The sequence below is a fragment of the Tricharina praecox genome, assembly GCF_024521635.1.
Source record: "Tricharina praecox strain CBS 144465 chromosome Unknown BZA05scaffold_17, whole genome shotgun sequence".
Taxonomy (NCBI): domain Eukaryota; kingdom Fungi; phylum Ascomycota; class Pezizomycetes; order Pezizales; family Pyronemataceae; genus Tricharina; species Tricharina praecox.
In genome coordinates this window covers 780,988-800,914 of record NW_026250419.1, presented here as the reverse complement: position 1 = coordinate 800,914, position 19,927 = coordinate 780,988, and the positions used below count along the sequence as shown (strand labels likewise).

Below are 19,927 nucleotides of genomic sequence, written 5' to 3'. Positions count from 1 at the left end.
TACACAGTGCACTGAGTACTCGAAGCTTGCTACCTGCATATTTCGGGGAAGATCACCAACTCGCTCACCCCAGAACGACAAAAACGGAAACCCCAACCCGACCCCAATCCGCCGCCGCATCCCGCCGCATCTCAACATACGGTACCCAAGCACTTTCTGCCACCTAGTACACCGCATGGACCGAGCCCCAAGTTCCCAACGGAATCATGTACGATGTATGATGTGTATGATGTGTATGATGTGTATGATGTGTATGATGTGTAGTGGAGTGTATTGTAGTGTACAAAGTGAAAATAAACGACTGAAAAGGGCGGAAAAAGGCGGGAAGGCCGTTTACGGTTTGAACTTTGAAGGCATACCTAGAGGTTGGTAGGTGCGCTTCGTGACGTCACTGGCCAGTGCTCCGAGTTGAGTACGCGTATGATATGTACCTACCAGATGATCAGGGGACGTGGTCTGAACTCATGACGTCTTCAGGTGCCTGGTGGGTGAGTGAGCTAGGTATGACCTAGATATGTACCGTGTCGAGCTTCTCAGTCATTCCGGAGCTACTACTAGTAGTAGCCGTGTGCTCGGCTTCGGTACCGGTATTGAATAAGGCAACAAATGCCTGCTTTCCGGGATTTCTAATGCTGTATGTAGTAGATCGGCCCGGCTGTACTATGATCCTCCGGGGGGACCCACGGGGCACAAGCCGTGACTCGTATGTAAGAACAAGACTCCGTCCGTCCCCCGGCTCAACCTCGCCCCTCCTCCTCCTCCTCTTATTCCTCGCTCTAGTATCCCCACGGCAAATCTCTACCAAGCAAAAAAAAAAGACCAAAAAAGAAGTCGTGACAGGAGTGGGACTTGAACCCACGCTCAGTTTCCCGAACCAGGAATCGAAACGATCGTATTAAGGTAACCTTAACCTGGCGCCATAACCAACTCGGCCATCCTGCCTGATGATGGTGACTTTCACTACCAGCTAATCTTTTACATTAAGTCAGGACAGCGGAGGTTGCGCTCGATATTTTCCGGGCTTCTTAATCTTGATGTTGCTTCGACACCTGAACGACCGACCGACCGCGCATCGAAGCGAGCGAGCGAGCTTCGTTTGCCGAGTCAGGAACCCGCGCGCGCCCACTTTGAAGGCACTCAGAAGAAGCGTAATATGGGGGTGGGGCACTCTATCTCGCACGCGCTGCCTAGCCGTGGCAGGGTGTGCACTGTAAAAGCGGGGATATAAATTGCGGACGGAGAATGGATCCAGTTCGGTAAGGTTTGCAGATCATCCGTGGTGAGGATGGCTAATGGCTAGGGCATACTGCTTGCTTGGGTAGGAGGTATGATATGTAGGATCACTCACCGCTCACCGGTGGGTGGTGGCTGCTTACTCAACACTCAATTAACACTCAACACCCAACAGGCAAATGGAAGTCAACACTCACCGGTGGATGCTTACTCAACACTCAATACCTGCCGCTTGCTGATGAATTATATACTGACGAGCAAGGTACGGGGATTGCGCGCTGCATAGGGGAGGTGGGGGAAGGGGAGTTCATACCTGGAAGGAGAGTGTTGTAGAGAAGCGTAATTCTCCGAAGACCCGACGGCCATCTCGTCTCGTCTCACAGTCTCACTCAGGCTATGTAGGAGTGCAGTCTCCAGTCGTAGGGAATATCAAACGTTGAATCATAATCACTCACGCGGAGCTGATAGGTATGCATGCATCTACTCGCATTTTTGGGTGAGATGTCCGACTGATATGTAGACTGTAGCACCGGTATCAGCTTGCAACATGAAACAAAACAAAATACTGCTTACGAAAAACAAACAAACAAAAACAAAAACCGAAATACTCAGCTCTGCTTACTACAGATATAGGTACTTGGACATAGGGGGAGGAGCCTGAAGGCAGGATTTACCGTGTGCTACCTATCGGTATGTACGATATTGAAACCGGCCACATACATACATTCTACATACTTTTTTGGGGGAGGGGGAATGTAGATTCTAGAACCAATCGATCATGCAAGAAAACCACCGTACATCGATAGATAGCACACAATCCTATGTCCCATTTGACTGTACAGTGTACGGTACTCTGGTATCTAGTATCAACAGTACTTTATGACCATTGACCACGCCACAATGACAAGTTCAGTCCGGTCCTCCTCCTCCCTCTCCTCCTACAATCCCTTCTGGAGACGCCCTCACCGCGCAGTGCGCAGTACGCACGACAAAGGCGAATCCGCCGAGCATCATTAGATACGGAAAGGAAAGGTCAATTTGTGTATGTACCGACAGTCTGTACCCACCTAGGTATGTAGCTAGTAGGTCTCGCCCGCCCGTCCCAAAACCCAACACCCAGAACACCACTGCTGCCTATCCATACATACATGAAGCATTCAAGCGCAGCCCTACTAGAGTGCAGTAGATACTCTAGCTGTGCCCGGCCCATCCAGCCATCCAGCTTGCATCCATCTAACCTCCATCCAACCTCCAGCTTGCATCAATTCAGCCTCCAGTTCCAACCTCCAACCCGCAACCTCCAACCCGTCCCTACTTACTTGTGTATGAGCGCAAAGACCCGCCAAGCGACGCCACCAGATTCGTTTACGTCAAGCGGCAGGCAGGTTGCGGGCAGGACGCGGGCAGTGCGCACTTCTCACTGCCAAGTTGACGGCTTGACATCCTGCACCTCTCCTCCCGCGTCTAAAGCGTGACGGGACGGAAGGGCTAGCAGAAGGCAAGCAGAAGGCAACAGAAGTGGACTGCTCCCCACTAGGACTGCCCCCCCACTGGGACTGCTCTCCACAGTGACTGGGACTGCTCCCCGCTGGGACTGCTCCCCTGCGAGGACTGCTCCCGTGGGACTGCTCCACCGCTAGGACTGCTCCCCGTCACGATATATCGTCCAAGCCTCTCCAGCCAGCCAGCCAGCCAATCACAGTCTGGTGGCGGTGGCTGTCCCTGAACTCGAATCGAGTTCAGCCGCACGCAGTCAAGATATGCACCCACCACCCACCACGCACCTCCCACGCACCCACTTGCCCTCCCACGAACCGTCTGCTGCAACGGCAAGTCCCGAGCACAGAGCACATGCACTGGAGCTGACATCGCAGCAGACCAAGCCAAGCCAGAGGACACGTTGGCATGTCCTCCAAGTTCTAATGATCGGGGTTCGGGGCGTATCTTTCGGTGGGGCAGTGTTGACTGGTTGACTGGATTGACTGCTCCACCGTCCACGGCCAGGAACGGCTGAAGACTCTGAAGAAGTCGTCAAAAACCGAAATGGGTTGCCGGTGTCGTGTGATGGATGTGTGTGCGTCTGCACTGCACTGCACAGATATTTTTCGCCGCCAGGGCCAAGTCCTGGCCAAGTCCTGGCTCAGCCGCTTTCGCTGCCTGCGCTGCGCAGTGCGCATCGCCGACTATTTTCTTTCTTCTCCTCGAATTATTCACTGAGCCATCCAATACATCCCGTACATCTAGTACATACACGGTACATGAGTGGACACTTACATCGTATGTACATAATGTATGTACAGAGCCCGAAGGATCGCGCGTGTCATGTCTATGTACTGTACTGTACTGTGCTCAAGATTCATCGTCCCAGCTGCCCACGCCCCACCCCACCACCCAAACGAGAACACACAAAATGCATCAACTCCACTAAACATAACATCGGACAGTGCGTAATGCGGACGTATATGGAAACACATGGATAGGTATCAAAGAAAGAAAGAACGCCATGAAGGAAGAAAGGAAGAAAGGAAAGAAGGAAGGAAGGATTAGAAACGATAGATACAGTATCAAAATTGCAAACGCGCCCCCAGCCCGCAGACATACGTAAGGAATTATAAAGCACGCTCACTACCTAGGCGAACCCGGGCTGATAGGGCTGAAAGCATTACTATGCGGCCGCGAATCTGGCGTAGCCGGACTAATATCGCTAACGGAACGGTGATGTGATTCTGCCGTCATGGAGGACCTTACAGGACTGATGACCTCTCCCTGGTGCAGGAGCATCTGCTGGTGCGGGGGCAGGAGCGGGCTGTCGACGTTCCGATGTGGCACTGGGTCGACGTCTTCCCACGAGAAGCGTTCGCGTTCCCTCGAGATTCCCGACAGTTCTGCCGGATCCATGTTGACGGCTGCCAGTTCGGTGCGCTCCACGGGTATGTCCTCCGCCGCCATCTCGATCGTTGGGATCTGACTGCCGTACGGCTTTTGCGCTGATTCGCCGTACGCTTCCCACACGCCCGGCTTTTGCTCATTGGGCAGTTCTGCGGGCATCCCGCCCGCCATCCCACCGGGCATGTCCCCCGGCAGCTCCTTCCGCTTGTTGCGGAGACGACGACGGCGGCGGAAATAGAAAACTGCGATCAGAGCGGCGATAACAACCAGGCCGGCGCCGACAGCTATACCCGCTATTGCGCCGGTGGAAATGCCACCACCCCCACCGGAAGAGGTGTTCTGTGGCGCATCCTTCAGGTTGAGGATGGTGACGATCTGGTCGGCGCCAGGAGGAAAGACTGCCTGATGCAGCGAAAAATTGCCGCGGTCGAAATTCGTCACTATGTAGGCGTCCTGGAGGAACGCACGGCCGAGGGTATACTGTTTCTCGTCCGTTGCGCGCTTGAGGGGGAAGTATCTCAACTTTTCGGTGGTGTTGACGTAGGGCCACGAGATCTTGAGGTCGAGAGACTCGTACGGTACATCGATTCTGACCTGATTGGTGCTGCCGATCTCCCGCTCCAGTATGAATGAGAAAGTCATGTTCAGTCTCACGAGGCCGTCGTATACACTCGTATCGTTCATGAGATATAGGTTGCTGGTCGAATTCCATTTCAAGCCCAGATATGTTTCAAACTGCCTGCACGCGCTTTCGGGAAGCCAGAGAAACGGCGTTGTCGAGTCGATCTGGACCAACGCGGGCTCAATCATGAGAGTTGCCGGGCCGGCGCCCCACGGTGGAGTGCCGGTGCCCGACACGATAATCTTATTCAAGCTGGCGATGGGATTCTGGTTGGCGTCGAGCGCAAACGAAATGTTGTGCGGCACGTAGCGGCCGACGTTCGTCCCGCCCAACACGAGATCGGCCGGAGACCTCTGTCCAAAGTTTCCTGCAGTATATCCCCAGCTCCTGCGGGAACGTCAGTGGGTCATCGCCACGTCGAGCGCTCAAGCGCGCGAGATTTCAGCAGGTGTTGCTATGTACCTAGAAGGGATGGTGCCCGTGTCGAAGAGCGTCGAGACAAAACTCGGATACAGTTCCTCGGCGACAAAGCTACGACTCTTTAAGCTCAATCCCAGCGACCCCAAAAGCTGTGTCGTGTCGTTGACTATTGCGATCGTCTGGTCGTTCATCAGCAGCTCCCTGCCATCCTCGCTGCCGATTTTTATCGAATCCCGCCCGAACTCGCCAAAGCCGAAGTCCTTGCTGGTGTGCTGCAGATTAGGTTCGACGAGATTTGGCAGCAACCCGAGCTCGTACGGGCCGATCTCCTTCCACGTTATAGAATTCGCAGGCGAGAACGAGCGTCCGCGCGAATCGCAGCTGTAGCCGGATCTCGGATCATTACACCAGACCGAGCCCACGGTAGTGGTGATGGAGGAGCTCGTTCCCACGATGAGATATACGGTCTGCACGGGATTCCCGAGCCGCAGCGTTATCGTCGACCATTCTCCGTCGTTTCCATACCTGTCGGCCGGGAGGATGGGGGATCAGCTCGAGCGGGCGCGCGTGCGAACGGGGGGACAACAAACCACTTTGCGCCATCCGTGGGCACATGTATCGGCAACTTTTCGTTCGCGGCGAGCGTGCGCGACACGGCCAGAACGCCCACGACCAGGCCGATGCAGAGAAAGCGGCGATTCAGCGGCAGCATGGCCATGCGCGCGGGGGAGGAGGATTAGGAGGAGGATGAGGAGGGGGAAGAATATGCGATGGTATTCAGGTGACTATCCAGAGTGTGGGAGCCTGATTCCGACGACGAGCGGAGGGAGTCCCGACCACGGCAGCGATGGGGCTGTTTTTTTCCTTCTTTCTCAGGGATTAATTACCTGTGCTCGACCGACTACGGCTTCATGCCCTAGAGTTCTGAGTACATGCTCGTGTGGAGCCGAACGGGTAAGGCGAGAGAAGCGAGCGACGGAAAAGACGGACGGGATGGTATGCAGTTGGGGGGCTGGAGGCCACAAGGAGTGAGCGAGTGTATGTAAGTGAGTATTCGGGAAAGCGAGAGAGGACGTTGGCAGGACAGAGCACATGGGCTGCGGTACCGCCTGAAATCAAAGACCGGCCCGAGGGGACCCCCTCATCATCGACGGTCTCGAAGTCAAGGAATGAACTCCAGGCTGACAACAGTTCCCAGGATGGCAACTGCTTAGCACAGCCAAGTGAACCCGCCTGCGCGCAGACGAATCCCCGATGCTTGATCCCTATGGAGGCGGCGGGCCAATCATGCTAGTTAGTATGGAGACTTATGCATCTTCACAGTCGACATGGTCTACATGGTCTTCGGAGGACTGGGATCAATAATCTGCAGGCTGCGAGAGACGACTGCGTGCTAGTAATTGCTGCTCCACGTCCGCAGGGAGGATTCCCTCCAGTTCTTCCCCCCATCAGATCGTCCGCCCGCTTGCAGGCCTCTGACTGGCTCTATTCGCGACAACAGGGGCCCCGCAATGGGAAATCCGCCGCTCATCATCGGGCGTCGCGTCCTGCCCCGACCAACGGCAGACGGCCATGACTGCTGCGGCTGTGATATTGGTAGAGTATATGGTCGGAGTAAAGCAGGTGTTGGGTGCTAGATAGAGCAGTAAGCACTCACCCCCCGACATGCCCTGCTCCATTTACTCCACCAGTACTGCAGTATTCTACACGCCACCCAGATCGCTGAAGAGGATTTTCCGTTCCCCTCTCGTCTGGTTGTCCGGCTGGAACTCGGTGGCACTGGGTGCTGGGCAGGTGCCTGGAGCGGGTGTGCGTTTGTGTGTTGTGCAATGAGCGATGATTGCCAGGCTAAAATTAGTTAGTTGTGTTACGTGCACATCAGAATGCACCCAATGGATGGCTGCGATGCGCCAGACAAAAAGGCTGCCCTGCCCGCCCTGGACTGAATGCAATGCTGTGCTAGGTATACACACGTTCGTTCCCCGTCAACAGTCAACAGTCGTTAAAGTGACCATCATCCCCCCACGAACCCGTTCTGCCTCCTGCCTTGGCTGGTAGTGTAGTTGCTGCAGCATCACCATCGCTATTACCGCCGTCGTCAAAACAGCAGCACCAGCAGCCATGCGGTTCGTCGGTGGGCCTCTTCTGGCGGCCTTAGCCGCTTGCGGGACCGCCTCTGCGGAGCGCCTTGAATACGGTACGCATTGAGTTCGTTCGCGCTCAGATATATATCGCGAGAGAAAACTGACATCCTTATCTGCAGCCAAACATACAACGACGACAACATCGGAACACTTGGTTCCTCGGAGGGTTTGGGACCATAACCCCTATTTCCACAACACGACGACGACTGTCAACCGTCCAACTCCTCCTTATGAAACCACGTCTCCTCCTTATGTCCCGTCATCTCATCTTCCTCATGGCCCCAGTTCTCGTCCCCATGCCCCGTCATCTCCTCCCTATCCCATATACTCTCCGTTTCCTCCGGAGATATGTGAAACCGACCCCGTAACAACGACTGTCTACAAGTATAAAACCATGACTACGGCAATCGCGTCTGTCACCCAAACCGTCACCTCGACTCGATTCATGGCACCGCCTCGTCCTGTCCTGACATTCACGAAACTGCCGCCGAATGCTACGAGTACCGCGCTGATGCCGGGCACGGGAGGCGCTACTACGGCAGAAGATGCTACAGCCACAGACACGCTCGCAGCCAGCACTGCAACGCAAGAAAAAACCACACGGACTGTTGTCGTTGTCGTTGTCGCTCCGACGTCCGATGTCACAATGACCTGGACTCGCCTGGATCAACCACCGCCTACCGATGAATTCAATACTTTTGATTCGCAGTCGTGGACGCCTGCCACCGCCACCGCTCCCAGCAACGGCACTATGACCACAGCTCATTCTGTGAGGAAAAGGGACAAACGATATGGGTATTATTACGGTAGAGATGTCACCGAAATTATTACCGGGACGGGAGGAGGAGTGCATACGCTACCATCCTGCTCGCCACGCAAGACCATCACCGTGACCATGTCGAAAACCCTCTCCAAGAGTTTCGTCTCAACTTTCACCAAAACAAAAGTCACAACCGTTACCGCACAGCCTTCGATGTCCGAGACCATCGCTTTCCCCTCAACCTCAGCCGGGGAAGCTGAAACAGTAACAAGAACGACGCCTGGGGCCCAGCCCAAGCCTACGCCTACGGAAATTTTTGTCACTGTTACTTCGACCATCAATGAGGTCTCAAATCCCAGGACGGTATGGGTGCAGCCTCCCAGGCTGCCCGGCTCCGGTGGTGGGGCCCCAGTCACAGCTATACCTAATGATGGAGCATCAGGAGGGGATACGACTCAAGACTTGGCACAAAATCCACAGGTGCCGACCCAGGTACCGCCACCGGTAACACAGCAGCCTCCAGGACCAGTATCACAGCAACCTCCAGTACAACAGCAGCCTCGGCCAGTACCACAGCAGCCGCCAGGAGACGTAACTACTGATGCAGTGACAACGAACAATGGAAGGCCCGCGGTTACTCCTGTTCTTGCTCCGATCCCTGGTGATGCTGTGGTGACAACAGTTATCGGCGGCACTCCAACCGTTGTATTGGGAAGTCCAACCACCGTCGGAGGAACCACCAGGGTTGTAGCTCCGGACGGAGGACCCGTAAGGACCACGGTTGTCGGCGGGGTTACAATCGATATTCCAGAAGGACCGACCGTGGTGCTTGGAGGGACGACAAGGGTTGTGCCTGTGAATGGTGGTGGCGGCGGGACTCCAACTACGGTTGTACTAGGCGGAACCCCCACGGTCGTCGGCGGGGTCACCACGGTTATCGGTGGGGTTCCCATCATGACCGGCGGCACCCGGACAACCGTCGACGGTGCACCCACGATCATTGGCGGCTCCTTGACGTTCATCGGCGGATTCTCTACAGTCATCGGAGGTACACCGACAGTTGTTGGTGGAACGACCACAGTTATGGCCGGTAATGGTGGTGGCGAAGTGAGGACCACAGTCGTCGGCGGAACACCCACCGTGATCGGAGGACAGACCACAGTCGCTGGCGGAACACAGACCGTGATCGGAGGACAGACCACGGTTGTCGATGGAACATCCACCGTGATCGGAGGACAGACCATGGTCGTCGGCGTAACACCAACCGTCATCGGAGGACAGACCACGGTCCTCGGCGGAACGACTTCGGTGGTTGCCATTGGTGGCCCGGACAGGACTATCGTCATTGGCGGGACTACCAGCGTCATCGGCGGAACATCTACAGTCATTGACGGGACCTCTATGGTGGTGGGTGGGCAGACCACAGTCGTCGGTGGAATAACGTCGGTCATTGCTGGAGGAACTGAGGGAAGAACTACCGTCATCGGCGGGACTACCAGCGTCATCGGCGGAACATCTACAGTCATTGACGGGACCTCTATGGTGGTGGGTGGGCAGACCACTGTCATCGGTGGAATAACGTCGGTCATTGCTGGAGGAAGTGAGGAAATGACTACCGTCATCGGTGGGACCACGACAGTCGCCAACGGACGGACCACCGTCGTCGGGGGCTCCACGGCAGTCATAACCGGGGGCAGTGACGAAATGACCACCGTCATCGGTGGAACCACAACAGTCGTCAACGGACGCACCACCGTCGTCGGCGGCGTTACTGCGGTTATAACCCAAGGAGCAGAGAGGACAGTGGTAGTCGGCGGCACGACCACAGCCATCAATGGACGCACAACAGTGATCGGAGGAACGACGTTGCTCATGGACCCCGAGCCAACCGGGGATGTGCGGACCACCGTCATGGGCGGATCAACATCGGTAGTCGGTGGAACCACCACCGTAATCGGAGGAAGCACCTTTGTCCTCGACGGTTCGACCACCGTATCCGACGGCACAACGGTAGTCGTGAGCGGCACCAGCAGCAGCACTGTCGAAGCCAGCACCACTACTTCCGACGAATCCGCAACGACGACATCCGCCAGCACCGGACGTGCCAGCGCCTCTCGCTCCTCGGCCGCCATGGCCGGCTCCCGGCCAGCCGCATTCGCATCGTCGTTCCTGCCGCTGCACCTTGTCTTTGCGGGTATTCTCGGCGCCGCTGTGGTCCTCGTCTAATCTACTTCTTCTTTTTGGCGTTCCTTCATTTCATTTCCTTCTCTTTTCTTTAAAAGTATATGGCGTACATGCATGCACACTAATGACTTGACACGATGGATGGACTCTCTCTCTTTACGCGGGATTTTGGTTATGAACGGATCGGAATATGATATGTATGGGTGGGATGGTTTTTGTTTTCTTTGGGAGGGGATGGGAGGGAGAGGGGGAGGGGGGCGCACATGTAAGGTTCTTTCTGTCACAAACAAAGTATCTGCCTGCCATAGAATACTGCTACGTTTAATTATACCTACTTCTCTGGCCCGAATGCCACGTGCGAAGCGATCACTCGAGTGTAAGCATACGATACCTACTTGTTACCCAAAATATCTCATTCACGTGTGTGGGGACACGGGCCAAATGGATACGGGCCAAAGACACGGGCCAGACCGCTTGCGGCGCGGATGTACCGGATGCGGGTTACAGGTGGAAGCGCTCATGACGTCGTACGGTGGGTATATATTTGGGTTTTACTGTTGATGGTGGAGGAGTGGAGGGGTGGAGTGAGGTGTGCGTGCTTTCACCGTAAAGAAGTGCACTGGCTTTGCGAGGGATGTGGTGTACAAGTAGAGTAGGTAGAGTACGGATTAGAAAGTTGAAACCACCGGATTGGAAAACGGATTGCAGACAGAGTATGATCGATGATGATCCGAGCGGAATGGACACGGGATGTCACTCGGCTACTACGAGTGGTAGAACATTTTGCTTTCGGAATCATCACCGTACACACTCACATCCTAGGTATCTAGGAGGCGGTACAGACCGTAATCATTCGTTTATCTACGGCGGAGTAGATTGGTAGGTAGGTACATAGGTTGGTCGAATGCATCATGATGAAGCAAAAACCATAACTCAGGTCATCGCTATGTGTACTATGTATGTGTTCAATGTTGAGTTCGCATATCCGAGAGGTCAATGCCGGTTTCTTTTTGTGGCCAGCTCAGCTGTAGACTCTACTACTCGATAGACTTCCTGTTGCAATGCCTTTACTCTAGGTATTGATCGCGGGCACCATACCTCCACTGGGTACCACTAACCCGCATTCCTTACGCGGTGGACTTCTCTGTACTCTACGATATGTACGGCGGTTCAATGGAGCTGATATGTAGGACTGGCGTGGAGGTCAAGCACTGCCTACATACCAGTACATGTAGACAGAGTTCACGATCTCTGCCCTTGGATGGCATCGATCAAGATAGGGCTGTGCGCCATGTGACTGCGTCTATGTCGCATTCAGACACCCACCCCCAAAGATAAAAATAATTTGAATGAAAAATTCTCCCAAAACAAAAGATATCGTGACAGGAGTGGGACTTGAACCCACGCTCAGTTTCCCGAACCAGGAATCGAAACGATTGTATTAAGGTGACCTTAACCTGGCGCCATAACCAACTCGGCCATCCTGCCTTGTGATGGACGCTTTCACCTAGTAGTCAATATGTCCCGTCAAATTAGGTGGAGGCGGATTAGAAGAACCCGCAGCCTGCAGCCTGCACCCGGCTTGCGGGTACCGATATCGCTAACGCGCGGTTAAACTGCAAACCATAGACCGTAAACGGGACGTGGACAGTACAGACGTTTCGAGTACGTTCAGTCCCATGATAAAGCTGATGGAAAAGAATCATTACTACAGCTCGGAAATATAAATTGGGTAGTAAAGCCAAGGTAGGTAGCTAACAAAAAATGACAATCATCCACAGGACTCAGGAGACAGAACGGAAAAAACATCTACATGCCCGTATCTGTCTCTACGCGTATCGAAATGAGAAGAACGGAGGACTAAGAAGACCTAAGAAGAACTAAGAAGAATAAGAAGGGCCAGCGTGAAACTATAGGGTGTATGGGCAATAAACAAATATGTCCGCACAACATGAAGTAGAGTAGAAGGGGAATAGTGACTAACACTAAAAGCAGTAAAAGGGGAAGAACGAAGGGAAATACACGCGGGAGTCAACCAGGAAATCCCCATGGTGCAGTCGTAAAGTAAAGTAAAGTAGATCAAAGCAAAGTAGACTACACTATGTACATCGTACGAGTCAGTACTGTCGGGACCCTCGGTGGGCTAGGTATCGAGTGATGGCGCTTGGGACGGGTGTCACATGATCGCCGTCAACCCGACCTCGAACTCGCGACTATTCTCCCTCTCCCCCGGCACCATTGCTTCCGATGGTTTGATATGGAGCCGGGACAAAGACATCACCGAGCTTCCCACCCTGATGATCCTCCTCCTCCACTAACTCCTTGACCGTCATGAGCTCATTATCATGCCTGGCGCCAAAGCTGCGTAAGGCACCGACGATTTGGTGATTGCCATTCAACTCGGCAAGGGAAAGCGGACTGTCACCCGTAAAGTTACGAAGGTTGAAGTTGGCGCCGTGCTCGAGGAGCATAGTCACGATCTCGATGTACCCCGCCTCAGCGGCGAGGATGAGTGCCGTATCGTCGTCCTCGGTGCCCATGTCGATGGTCCGCCGGACGCTCTCGAAGCCGAGGAGGACCCTCAGCGTCTCGCTGCGATTACAGGTGACGGCGAGGTGGAGTGGTGTGAGGTGGCCGTAGTCGAAGGCCGAGGCCTTTGCGCCGCACATTAGGAGGAGGTAACATAGCTCGCTCTCGCCGTACTGGCTGCAGTAGTGGAGTGCGGACTTCTGGTTGTCGTCGACGCCGTCGAAGTTGACGCCGCGGACGAGGAGGAGTTGGACGATTTCCACGCGACGTGCCCGCTCGCGGGAGTCTAGTGGTTCGTCGGGCCGGGTGCCCACCTTCCTCGTGTAGACGTTCCAGCGAAAGATTCGAATGATGCATCCCCGGTCTGCGCGGACGGTGACGATGAGAGGGTTCCCTGCTTCGGGACCGTGATATGAGATCAGGTCGTCCGGGAGCGGGATCGGGTGTTCAATCGTGCTGTCCGCGTGGTTGAGGAGGAAGCGGACCACGCCGGCGTGCCCTTCCGCGCAGGCCCAGGTGAGCGCGAGGCCTTGAGATTGGGAGTAGTCGTTGAGGAGACGCTGGTAGAAATAGTCTTCGAGGGTATCGGAGAGGCCTATGGTTGCGCGACAAAGAGAGTGGACGTCCTCGGGGCAGAGGTTGTCGGCGATTTGGAGGAGGAGCTCGACGGGGATGGAAGTGGGCGTGAGCGGCAAATTTCGAGACGGCATCTTTTCCTCTTTGTGCTTTCCTTTCACCGCGGAGATGGTCAGTTTGGGTGGGGGTCGAGTTATTTGTTTGATATATAGGTGTGTATATGTATATCTCGAGCTGGTCCGTCTGCGTTTCCGAGTGTCTGTCCGTGTGTGTGTCCGGGTGTCCGAGTCTGTGTGTGTGTGTCTGTCCGTGTGTCTGTCCGTCCGTCCAACTGTCCGTCTGCCCGTCTGTCTGTGCTTTGCTGTCGTGTGCGTTGCTGTCGTGTGCTTCGTTCGGTATTCGTTTTTGTAGTTCGCTGTAAGTAGTCACTAGCAACAAACAATAGCAGACGCCGCCGATAAATAGACAAAAGAACGTCCGGGCATAACTCGACTCGGCCGCGCTCACGATCCGAAGCGGGAAGCGTACGGGGAGTGGGGTCTGGTGGTTCCTCGAGCCGCGAAGAAAAGAAGAAGTTGAGCGCAGTATGCGCGGACGAAGGAACTATGTAGCCCTTTGTGGGGGTTGATTCGACCCAGCCAGCAGCCTTTCCAGAACGCCCGCCCTGCGCCATCCATAGACCGTACCGTACTCGATGCCGAAAGGAGGGCCCGCCGGTCGTTGCGCTGGGTGGGCTGGCGAGGAGAGGGGAGGGGGGAGGCTTTCGTTCCGCCGCATCATTGGCGCTTCCCCGCCCCACCCTAGGGCGTCCAGCTACCTCTCCTGGGGTTCAATCGACTGCAGGATGATGCAATGGAGGAGGAGGGGCCGGTGGGCAGCGGGGGGACCCATCGTCTCTGCAATAGAGCGGCCTCTATAGGTGGATTATCAGACAATAGCGTCTCGCCATTCCAAAATGGACCGTCAGACTGGACAGAGGTGAGGATGCAACCCTGCCTTAGCCTGTGCAGAGGCCCTTCCAGTCCTCTGGGAGCAGCTGTACGTTGGATTGGCAAGCCCCGGGGGGGCGAGGGGAATGTGTAGTTTGGTTCCATTCGTCTAGCGGTTGGGGGGGGGGGAGGGTTGATTGTCGTGAGGTTGGATGAGGGAGAAACGGGGTGGACGAAGTGGGGCAATCGACAGGTAGGCTTGGTATCGCGGATGACCGGGGGGTGGACGGTGGTGAGCTTTCAGGACTGGCACGCAAGCAAGTTCCAGCAACCGTACTGGGTAACTGGCGGGGACAACGTTTCGGGCGGTGACACTGGAAGGCGGAAAGGGAGAATGATTTATCGTAGCCAGACATTCTGCAGAACACCTCTGGAAGTACTCTTCAGGTCACGACCCCGGGGATTTGTGTTGCAGCTGTGCAGCTCCCCCAGCTCTGCAGCTCCGCAGACCTTCAGGGCGTGGGCAGATACGATATGGCCATCAGACCCCGCCGTGAGCGTCCAATCCCTCTCAACCACGAAAGATCTCACTGCTTCCACCTCCATGCAGTGGATCACCCGCTGGATGATGCGGAGCTACTCTAAGCTGGGAGACGGAGGGAATGCATCGGCGCGTGGGCGGGTGCTCGACAGTGGATGCGTGTAGAGTAATTGGTAGATAGTGCTATGTATAGTAGTGGTAGAGCAACTCTGCTTCCTGGCAGGGGATCATGGATGCACTCTGGGAGTCCAGGAGTCTGGGGAGTCTCGGGTCTGGGGTCTGAGGTCGGGGGTCTACCGTACTCTATGAGTGGGGCGCACTAGAGCAGAGAGTAGAGCACGGTAGGGGCCAGCAGACGGTCGGAATGGGACGCTTCGGGCTGAATCTCCAACTGCAGACCTGGGCACGGGGCCCCATTCGCGCTAGATTTTAGCCGCGCGAATGACAGCGGGCTTCGCTTGTCAGGGCTGGAGTTCCGGGTGGAGGTGCAGTGGCGTACACTGGTTAGTGAGTTAACTTCATTCCACCAGAACGCAGAACGCAGTCTGCCAGTCCCGTAATGCCCTCAGCTTCCATCATCCTGTTGGTCCCCTCCCCCCGCAATCATCATCATCATCATCATCATCATCATCATCATCGTCCTCCTCACCGACCGCCTCCTCCCACCAGTCGCCGGCATCATGCCTGTCCTCCCATCACCAATCTCGCCACGTCTGCACGCCGCCCCCCAGTCACCACCAGCAGCTCCCCCACAGCCTAGGCCGTACATAGTTTCTTGGTTCTTGTATGTAGTTCTCGGGTTCAACCTCCATCCCTCCTCCCCTCCCCGCCGTGACCACTTCTACTTCCCCCAAACCTCGGGACACAATGGACATGAGCATGGGCATCGACTGGCCGCATCTTCCCTTCACTGGCGAGAAATTGCCGAGCTCGGGATGCATGCGTATGTAGCTGGGCCGAAAACCCTCCTCGCATTACATGCATTATCAGCATCCATCCACAAGCGCCATGATTCCCTTCCCCCTCCCCTCCCAACGACGTGGCAGACTGAAAACTCAAAATCCACGCCCGAGTGTTCCCCCTGCCTTTACTTCCCAAGAAAAACAATAATACCTACGGCAATGGTGCGGTTCCGTTTGGATACACTGCACCGGGTCCGGTAGTTACTGGTACGTACTGTACAATGCGTACTTGAGCATGCAGATCGAGTCCGACCTCGTGCCGGACCGGAATATGTAGAGTAAGCGGTTACTACTCTATGAGGGAGTGCTCCATGATACGGTACGGTAGTGTGCCGCATTCCACTCCACCAAGCCACCAACCAAAACCGCGGGGATATATATGCTATGCCACGGTAAATAGCTGGTCGGTACATAATGTATGATATCTCCAAGCTACCACTACCACTATATGCACGCGCACCCCGTACACACTGCAGTTGGATTGGGTTGGGTTGGGTTGGGTGCGAGACTGCGAGACTGCAAGACTGCGAGTCCTCAGTCGGCGGCCTGGGCACGTGTGGCGTTCGGTCTGGCCTTTTACAGGGCATACTATACATACGATCCATACGATCCATACGGTAGTTGGCTACCATCCATCCATCCATATATTTCCCACCGCCGGATTCAGTGCGGCCGGCGAATCCATCACGACCCTTCACCCCTCCCCGAGCCCCCCCTGGCCCCTGCCTGCTGGAGGGAATAAATATATCATATACCCTAGAGGTAGGCGCGTTTAACGTTTACAACCGTAATAGAATAGAGTGGTAACCTAGTTCCCCAGTTGGTTGTCCCGTTGTGTATGAGGTATGAGGTAGACATCGTGGACATCGTGGACAACACACCCATGGTCGGCCCCATGGTCGGTCCCATGCCGTAGACGGTGGACTGGACGGTGGACGGTGGGCGCCATGGTGGACGCCGTGGAAGGGCGCCGGAATCACGCTAGATGAACATCCAGTCCGTATCCAGTCCATATCCAGTCCACATCCAGTCCATACGGTAGCCATGTTGCAGCCAGACTAGGCGTAGTCCATGGGCGTAGTTTCTATGTGTGTATGTGTGTGCTTCAGCCTCAAGCCTCACGGTCTCCCAACACCATCGTCGTCGACAGCGTCGCGGAGGGTTATCCCTTTCGCCGTGAAGATCGGGCATTTTACGCGAGGACGGGGGAGGGGGAGGGGCGATTCGATTTGCTCCGGCCAATGGCACCGGGAGTTTGTTCTGTTCGTTCGCTGTGGGAATCATGAGATATGTACCGTAGTGGGAGTGACACAGAAGCGGGGCGGGGAGGGGGACAAAGGGCAAAAGGCAGAGGCAGGAAGTTCGTCAGGCTGCAGTTCCAGCGGCATCACTCGAGCGCGTCCCGACCCCCGATCCTCCCTCCCTCTCGCTCGTCTCCGACTTCACAGGCAAGTGCGAGACGTTTGGTTGCATGGCATGCATGATCGCTAGCGAGGACAAGACGAGACGAGACGAGACGAGACGAGACGCAAGCTTGCGCTGGAAGCAACGGAAGTATGATACAGAAGGTTTTGATGACGAATCATGCTGCGCAATGTTCTCTGCATGACGTTCAGCATCATGGCCCACCGCCCACCACCTTCTCCTCCTCTAAGCTCTTCCCTGTGCGTCAGGGCCGTGCGCGTGTAGGTAATAACTGAACTAACACTATAGGTAGGTAGCTTCGGTACCTATGGTATCATGTATGTAGGATACATACATCATCGCATGGTGTGCAGTAGGTACAGTATGTACCTCAGGTCGGTATTGGCCCCTCCCACAACTCCGATTCGCACCTGAAGAAAGTGCTAGTATCGATATCTCAATCCATCGCAACCGGCAGCCAGTAAAATAGCCAACCCATCCCATCCGCCCTGACAGTGGTGGACGGAACAAACACAGGAACATTAGAGTATGTAGAGTAAAAAGTAAACCAACAAAAAAGAAAAAGAAAAGAACACCACCGAACTGCAGTGGGAGGAAGAAGCTGATGACAACGATATACAGACAGACCGACAGACAGACAGACGAATCCTGCTATGCAACGTGAGAAAATAAAATTGAGAGATCCAATATGAGATTCAAAATCCAAACACCCGACGAACGAACGGAGCATCCCCGATTACCGCGCCGAAAATGAACCCCCGCCCCACCCCCACCCCACCCGCCCACAATCACACCGAAAAAAAAACCCAATCTCCCCGCACTCGCACGGACGCTGTCCGGCTCCACCCCACTACCCATCACTCTCGTCCGCCTGGACCCCGTCCGCCCCAAAACTAAAGGTTGCCCCCCCCCTCCCGTTTCGAGATATGTGATCCCTCTATACCTCGACGGTGATTCTCTCCCTCCTAAATCTTCGTCCATCGCTGGGCTCCGTGCTGCGACGAAACTTGTTTCCGCCGAGGGGAGCCCACCCATCTCCCTGCCAGTAGCTCTTCCCAACACCAATCAGCGCCCTGCCGAGGCGCCCCTGCCACCCCTCGCCATTATTCCTCCCCTCGAAGGGCTCCTCGGACGGCGTGGCACTAGTCCGCACGACGTGTCGGGCCCACGCAAAGATGATGACCACGAAATAGAGCCGGATGGTCCAGAAGATAGCAATGATGAAGATGCTAGTAGCGGATTCCGGCTGCAGCACGCCAGCACCAATGCCAGTGGCTGCCGCATCCGCGGGTGTGCCGACTGCCACCGCGTTTTGCCCGCCCATTAGCGTGTCGGCAGGTGTGACGACCACGTTGACGGCGGAAACGTTGAGCGCGGGTGACGTGAAGCCGGCGGTTTTGTCGATCGTGTTCGCAGCAGATGCGACTACTGCAGGCGATGTTGCGTGCTTGGCCGCGAGCACGAGGAACCACGACACCGCGAAGAGTATCGTGTACGCTATGTTTATTACCGAGTCGAGGAGGTAGATGTAGGCGAACGAGAGCGCGGCGAGTGGCGAGCGCTTACGGATGCTCGGCGTGAGGTAGCAGAGGAAGCCGAACAGGCTGAGCGAGTAGACGTACATGGACAATTGTACCACGGAAATTTGTGCACCTGTTTGCGATTAGCTTTTTTTGATCTGCCCGCCATTTATCAAGGTGACGATGACGATGAGGATGATGGTGGATATGGGCGACAAACCGCTGAGTATTGCCAGCACTCCGACAACCCCGGAGCACTTATTTATCAGCACGCTCATGAGAACGACTTGGGCGCCATGCTGGAGGTCGAAGAAGCCGAGAAATTTCTGAGTGTGCGATCTCGTTAGTTGCATCGCTCCCCCTCCACACCCACACACACGCAAGGGACACAAAGAACGCACCTTCGGTGTCGGTAACCGTAGATACTGGGACATCTTTCAAAGTGCTCGATAGGTAGATGTAGCACTACTTCGCGAAATCGATACGGCGGTGGCTATCCGGCCAAGGACCCAGTTGCGCGGTGTCGGTCGGGGTCAGGAGATCGGTAGAGTAGACTTGTCGAGCGATTCGAAGCGCTCAGTCGTGTTTTGTTCGCGTAGAGCAGTCGGCGAGTGTGCTGTCGGTGGAGTGGAAATCGATCGTGCCGCGACTGAGTATCGGTACGATTCGGGGGTCGTCAGGAGTAGGAGGTATGAGGCGGAGAAGGAAGAATGCAAGGAGACCGGATGGTAAACAGCCCGTTCTCATGATCCCAGCTCTTGGTCGGAATCCGAACCGGGTTCGGCACACGCGAGATGACAAACCCAATTTGCCATCCGCACCCATCGAATCTGTTAGAGTACTTGCTTACATACACCGCAATTTCGGGAATTTCTACAGCCATGCGACGCCTTATCGATGGATGCACGATCAGCTGCGATGCACAGTCTTCGAGACTCCGTGCATTGAAAGAATTGATGTACTTTTGAGTTAAGCTTACCATCCTCAGGCAGGATGGCCGAGTTGGTTATGGCGCCAGGTTAAGGTCACCTTAATACAATCGTTTCGATTCCTGGTTCGGGAAACTGAGCGTGGGTTCAAGTCCCACTCCTGTCACGATATCTTTTTTTTCTTCCCCGACATTTTTCTTCTTCACGTTTTTCTGGTGCTCATGTTTTGCGGGGTGACGGGTAACAAGCACTGCATTAGCGTCT

General features: G+C 55.2%; 6 protein-coding genes and 3 non-coding genes across 9 annotated transcripts; 2 read left to right on the top strand and 7 right to left on the bottom strand.

The window, feature by feature from the left end:
• Positions 1 to 834: 834 nt before the first annotated feature.
• On the bottom strand, positions 835 to 942 carry BZA05DRAFT_t221. Its single transcript has one exon. It is a non-coding gene; the product is annotated as a tRNA-Leu (tRNA).
• Positions 943 to 2,992: 2,050 nt separating this feature from the next.
• Positions 2,993 to 3,785, bottom strand: BZA05DRAFT_86495 (uncharacterized protein). The gene is made up of 2 exons (XM_051488723.1): positions 3,508 to 3,785; positions 2,993 to 3,430 (listed from the first exon to the last, which is right to left on the bottom strand). The coding sequence occupies exons 1-2, from the start codon at positions 3,705 to 3,707 to the stop codon at positions 3,265 to 3,267; spliced, it is 366 nt and encodes a 121-aa protein (XP_051338311.1). The 5' UTR covers positions 3,708 to 3,785; the 3' UTR covers positions 2,993 to 3,264.
• A 73-nt stretch (positions 3,786 to 3,858) lies between these two features.
• On the bottom strand, positions 3,859 to 5,882 carry BZA05DRAFT_446294 (aspartic peptidase domain-containing protein; the record flags this gene model as incomplete). Its single annotated transcript, XM_051487069.1, has 3 exons — positions 3,859 to 5,131; positions 5,207 to 5,689; positions 5,755 to 5,882. The coding sequence occupies 3 exons, from the start codon at positions 5,880 to 5,882 to the stop codon at positions 3,859 to 3,861; spliced, it is 1,884 nt and encodes a 627-aa protein (XP_051338310.1).
• A 929-nt stretch (positions 5,883 to 6,811) lies between these two features.
• On the top strand, positions 6,812 to 10,594 carry BZA05DRAFT_402639 (uncharacterized protein). The gene is made up of 3 exons (XM_051484131.1): positions 6,812 to 6,973; positions 7,027 to 7,361; positions 7,428 to 10,594. The coding sequence occupies exons 2-3, from the start codon at positions 7,286 to 7,288 to the stop codon at positions 10,292 to 10,294; spliced, it is 2,943 nt and encodes a 980-aa protein (XP_051338309.1). The 5' UTR covers positions 6,812 to 6,973; positions 7,027 to 7,285; the 3' UTR covers positions 10,295 to 10,594.
• A 1,038-nt stretch (positions 10,595 to 11,632) lies between these two features.
• BZA05DRAFT_t220 lies at positions 11,633 to 11,740 on the bottom strand. The gene has a single exon. It is a non-coding gene; the product is annotated as a tRNA-Leu (tRNA).
• A 643-nt stretch (positions 11,741 to 12,383) lies between these two features.
• On the bottom strand, positions 12,384 to 13,771 carry BZA05DRAFT_86456 (ankyrin repeat-containing domain protein). Its single transcript, XM_051488722.1, has one exon. The coding sequence runs from the start codon at positions 13,489 to 13,491 to the stop codon at positions 12,466 to 12,468; it is 1,026 nt and encodes a 341-aa protein (XP_051338308.1). The 5' UTR covers positions 13,492 to 13,771; the 3' UTR covers positions 12,384 to 12,465.
• A 3,581-nt stretch (positions 13,772 to 17,352) lies between these two features.
• Positions 17,353 to 18,005, bottom strand: BZA05DRAFT_402633 (uncharacterized protein). Its single transcript, XM_051484130.1, has one exon. It carries the CDS (start codon positions 17,942 to 17,944, stop codon positions 17,651 to 17,653), a length of 294 nt encoding a protein of 97 aa, XP_051338307.1. The 5' UTR covers positions 17,945 to 18,005; the 3' UTR covers positions 17,353 to 17,650.
• BZA05DRAFT_402632 (Inositolphosphorylceramide synthase subunit Kei1-domain-containing protein) lies at positions 18,004 to 19,448 on the bottom strand. The gene is made up of 3 exons (XM_051484129.1): positions 19,136 to 19,448; positions 18,955 to 19,060; positions 18,004 to 18,867 (listed from the first exon to the last, which is right to left on the bottom strand). The coding sequence occupies exons 1-3, from the start codon at positions 19,166 to 19,168 to the stop codon at positions 18,152 to 18,154; spliced, it is 855 nt and encodes a 284-aa protein (XP_051338306.1). The 5' UTR covers positions 19,169 to 19,448; the 3' UTR covers positions 18,004 to 18,151.
• Positions 19,449 to 19,721: 273 nt separating this feature from the next.
• BZA05DRAFT_t222 lies at positions 19,722 to 19,829 on the top strand. Its single transcript has one exon. It is a non-coding gene; the product is annotated as a tRNA-Leu (tRNA).
• Positions 19,830 to 19,927: the final 98 nt, after the last annotated feature.

Bases quoted from the DNA above. Each gene is read 5' to 3' on its own strand.
- BZA05DRAFT_86495 (XM_051488723.1), bottom strand. From the start codon at position 3,707: ATGTGTTTCCATATACGTCCGCATTACGCACTGTCCGATGTTATGTTT. The intron at 3,431-3,507 runs GTAAGTGTCCAC...TAATTCGAGGAG, and splicing joins ATACATTATGTACATACGAT to AAGAAAGAAAATAGTCGGCG.
- BZA05DRAFT_402639 (XM_051484131.1), top strand. From the start codon at position 7,286: ATGCGGTTCGTCGGTGGGCCTCTTCTGGCGGCCTTAGCCGCTTGCGGG. The intron at 7,362-7,427 runs GTACGCATTGAG...CCTTATCTGCAG, and splicing joins TGCGGAGCGCCTTGAATACG to CCAAACATACAACGACGACA.
- BZA05DRAFT_86456 (XM_051488722.1), bottom strand. From the start codon at position 13,491: ATGCCGTCTCGAAATTTGCCGCTCACGCCCACTTCCATCCCCGTCGAG.
- BZA05DRAFT_402633 (XM_051484130.1), bottom strand. From the start codon at position 17,944: ATGCTCCGTTCGTTCGTCGGGTGTTTGGATTTTGAATCTCATATTGGA.
- BZA05DRAFT_402632 (XM_051484129.1), bottom strand. From the start codon at position 19,168: ATGTCCCAGTATCTACGGTTACCGACACCGAAG. The intron at 19,061-19,135 runs GTGCGTTCTTTG...TCGCACACTCAG, and splicing joins TACGGTTACCGACACCGAAG to AAATTTCTCGGCTTCTTCGA. The intron at 18,868-18,954 runs GTTTGTCGCCCA...AATCGCAAACAG, and splicing joins AGTGCTGGCAATACTCAGCG to GTGCACAAATTTCCGTGGTA.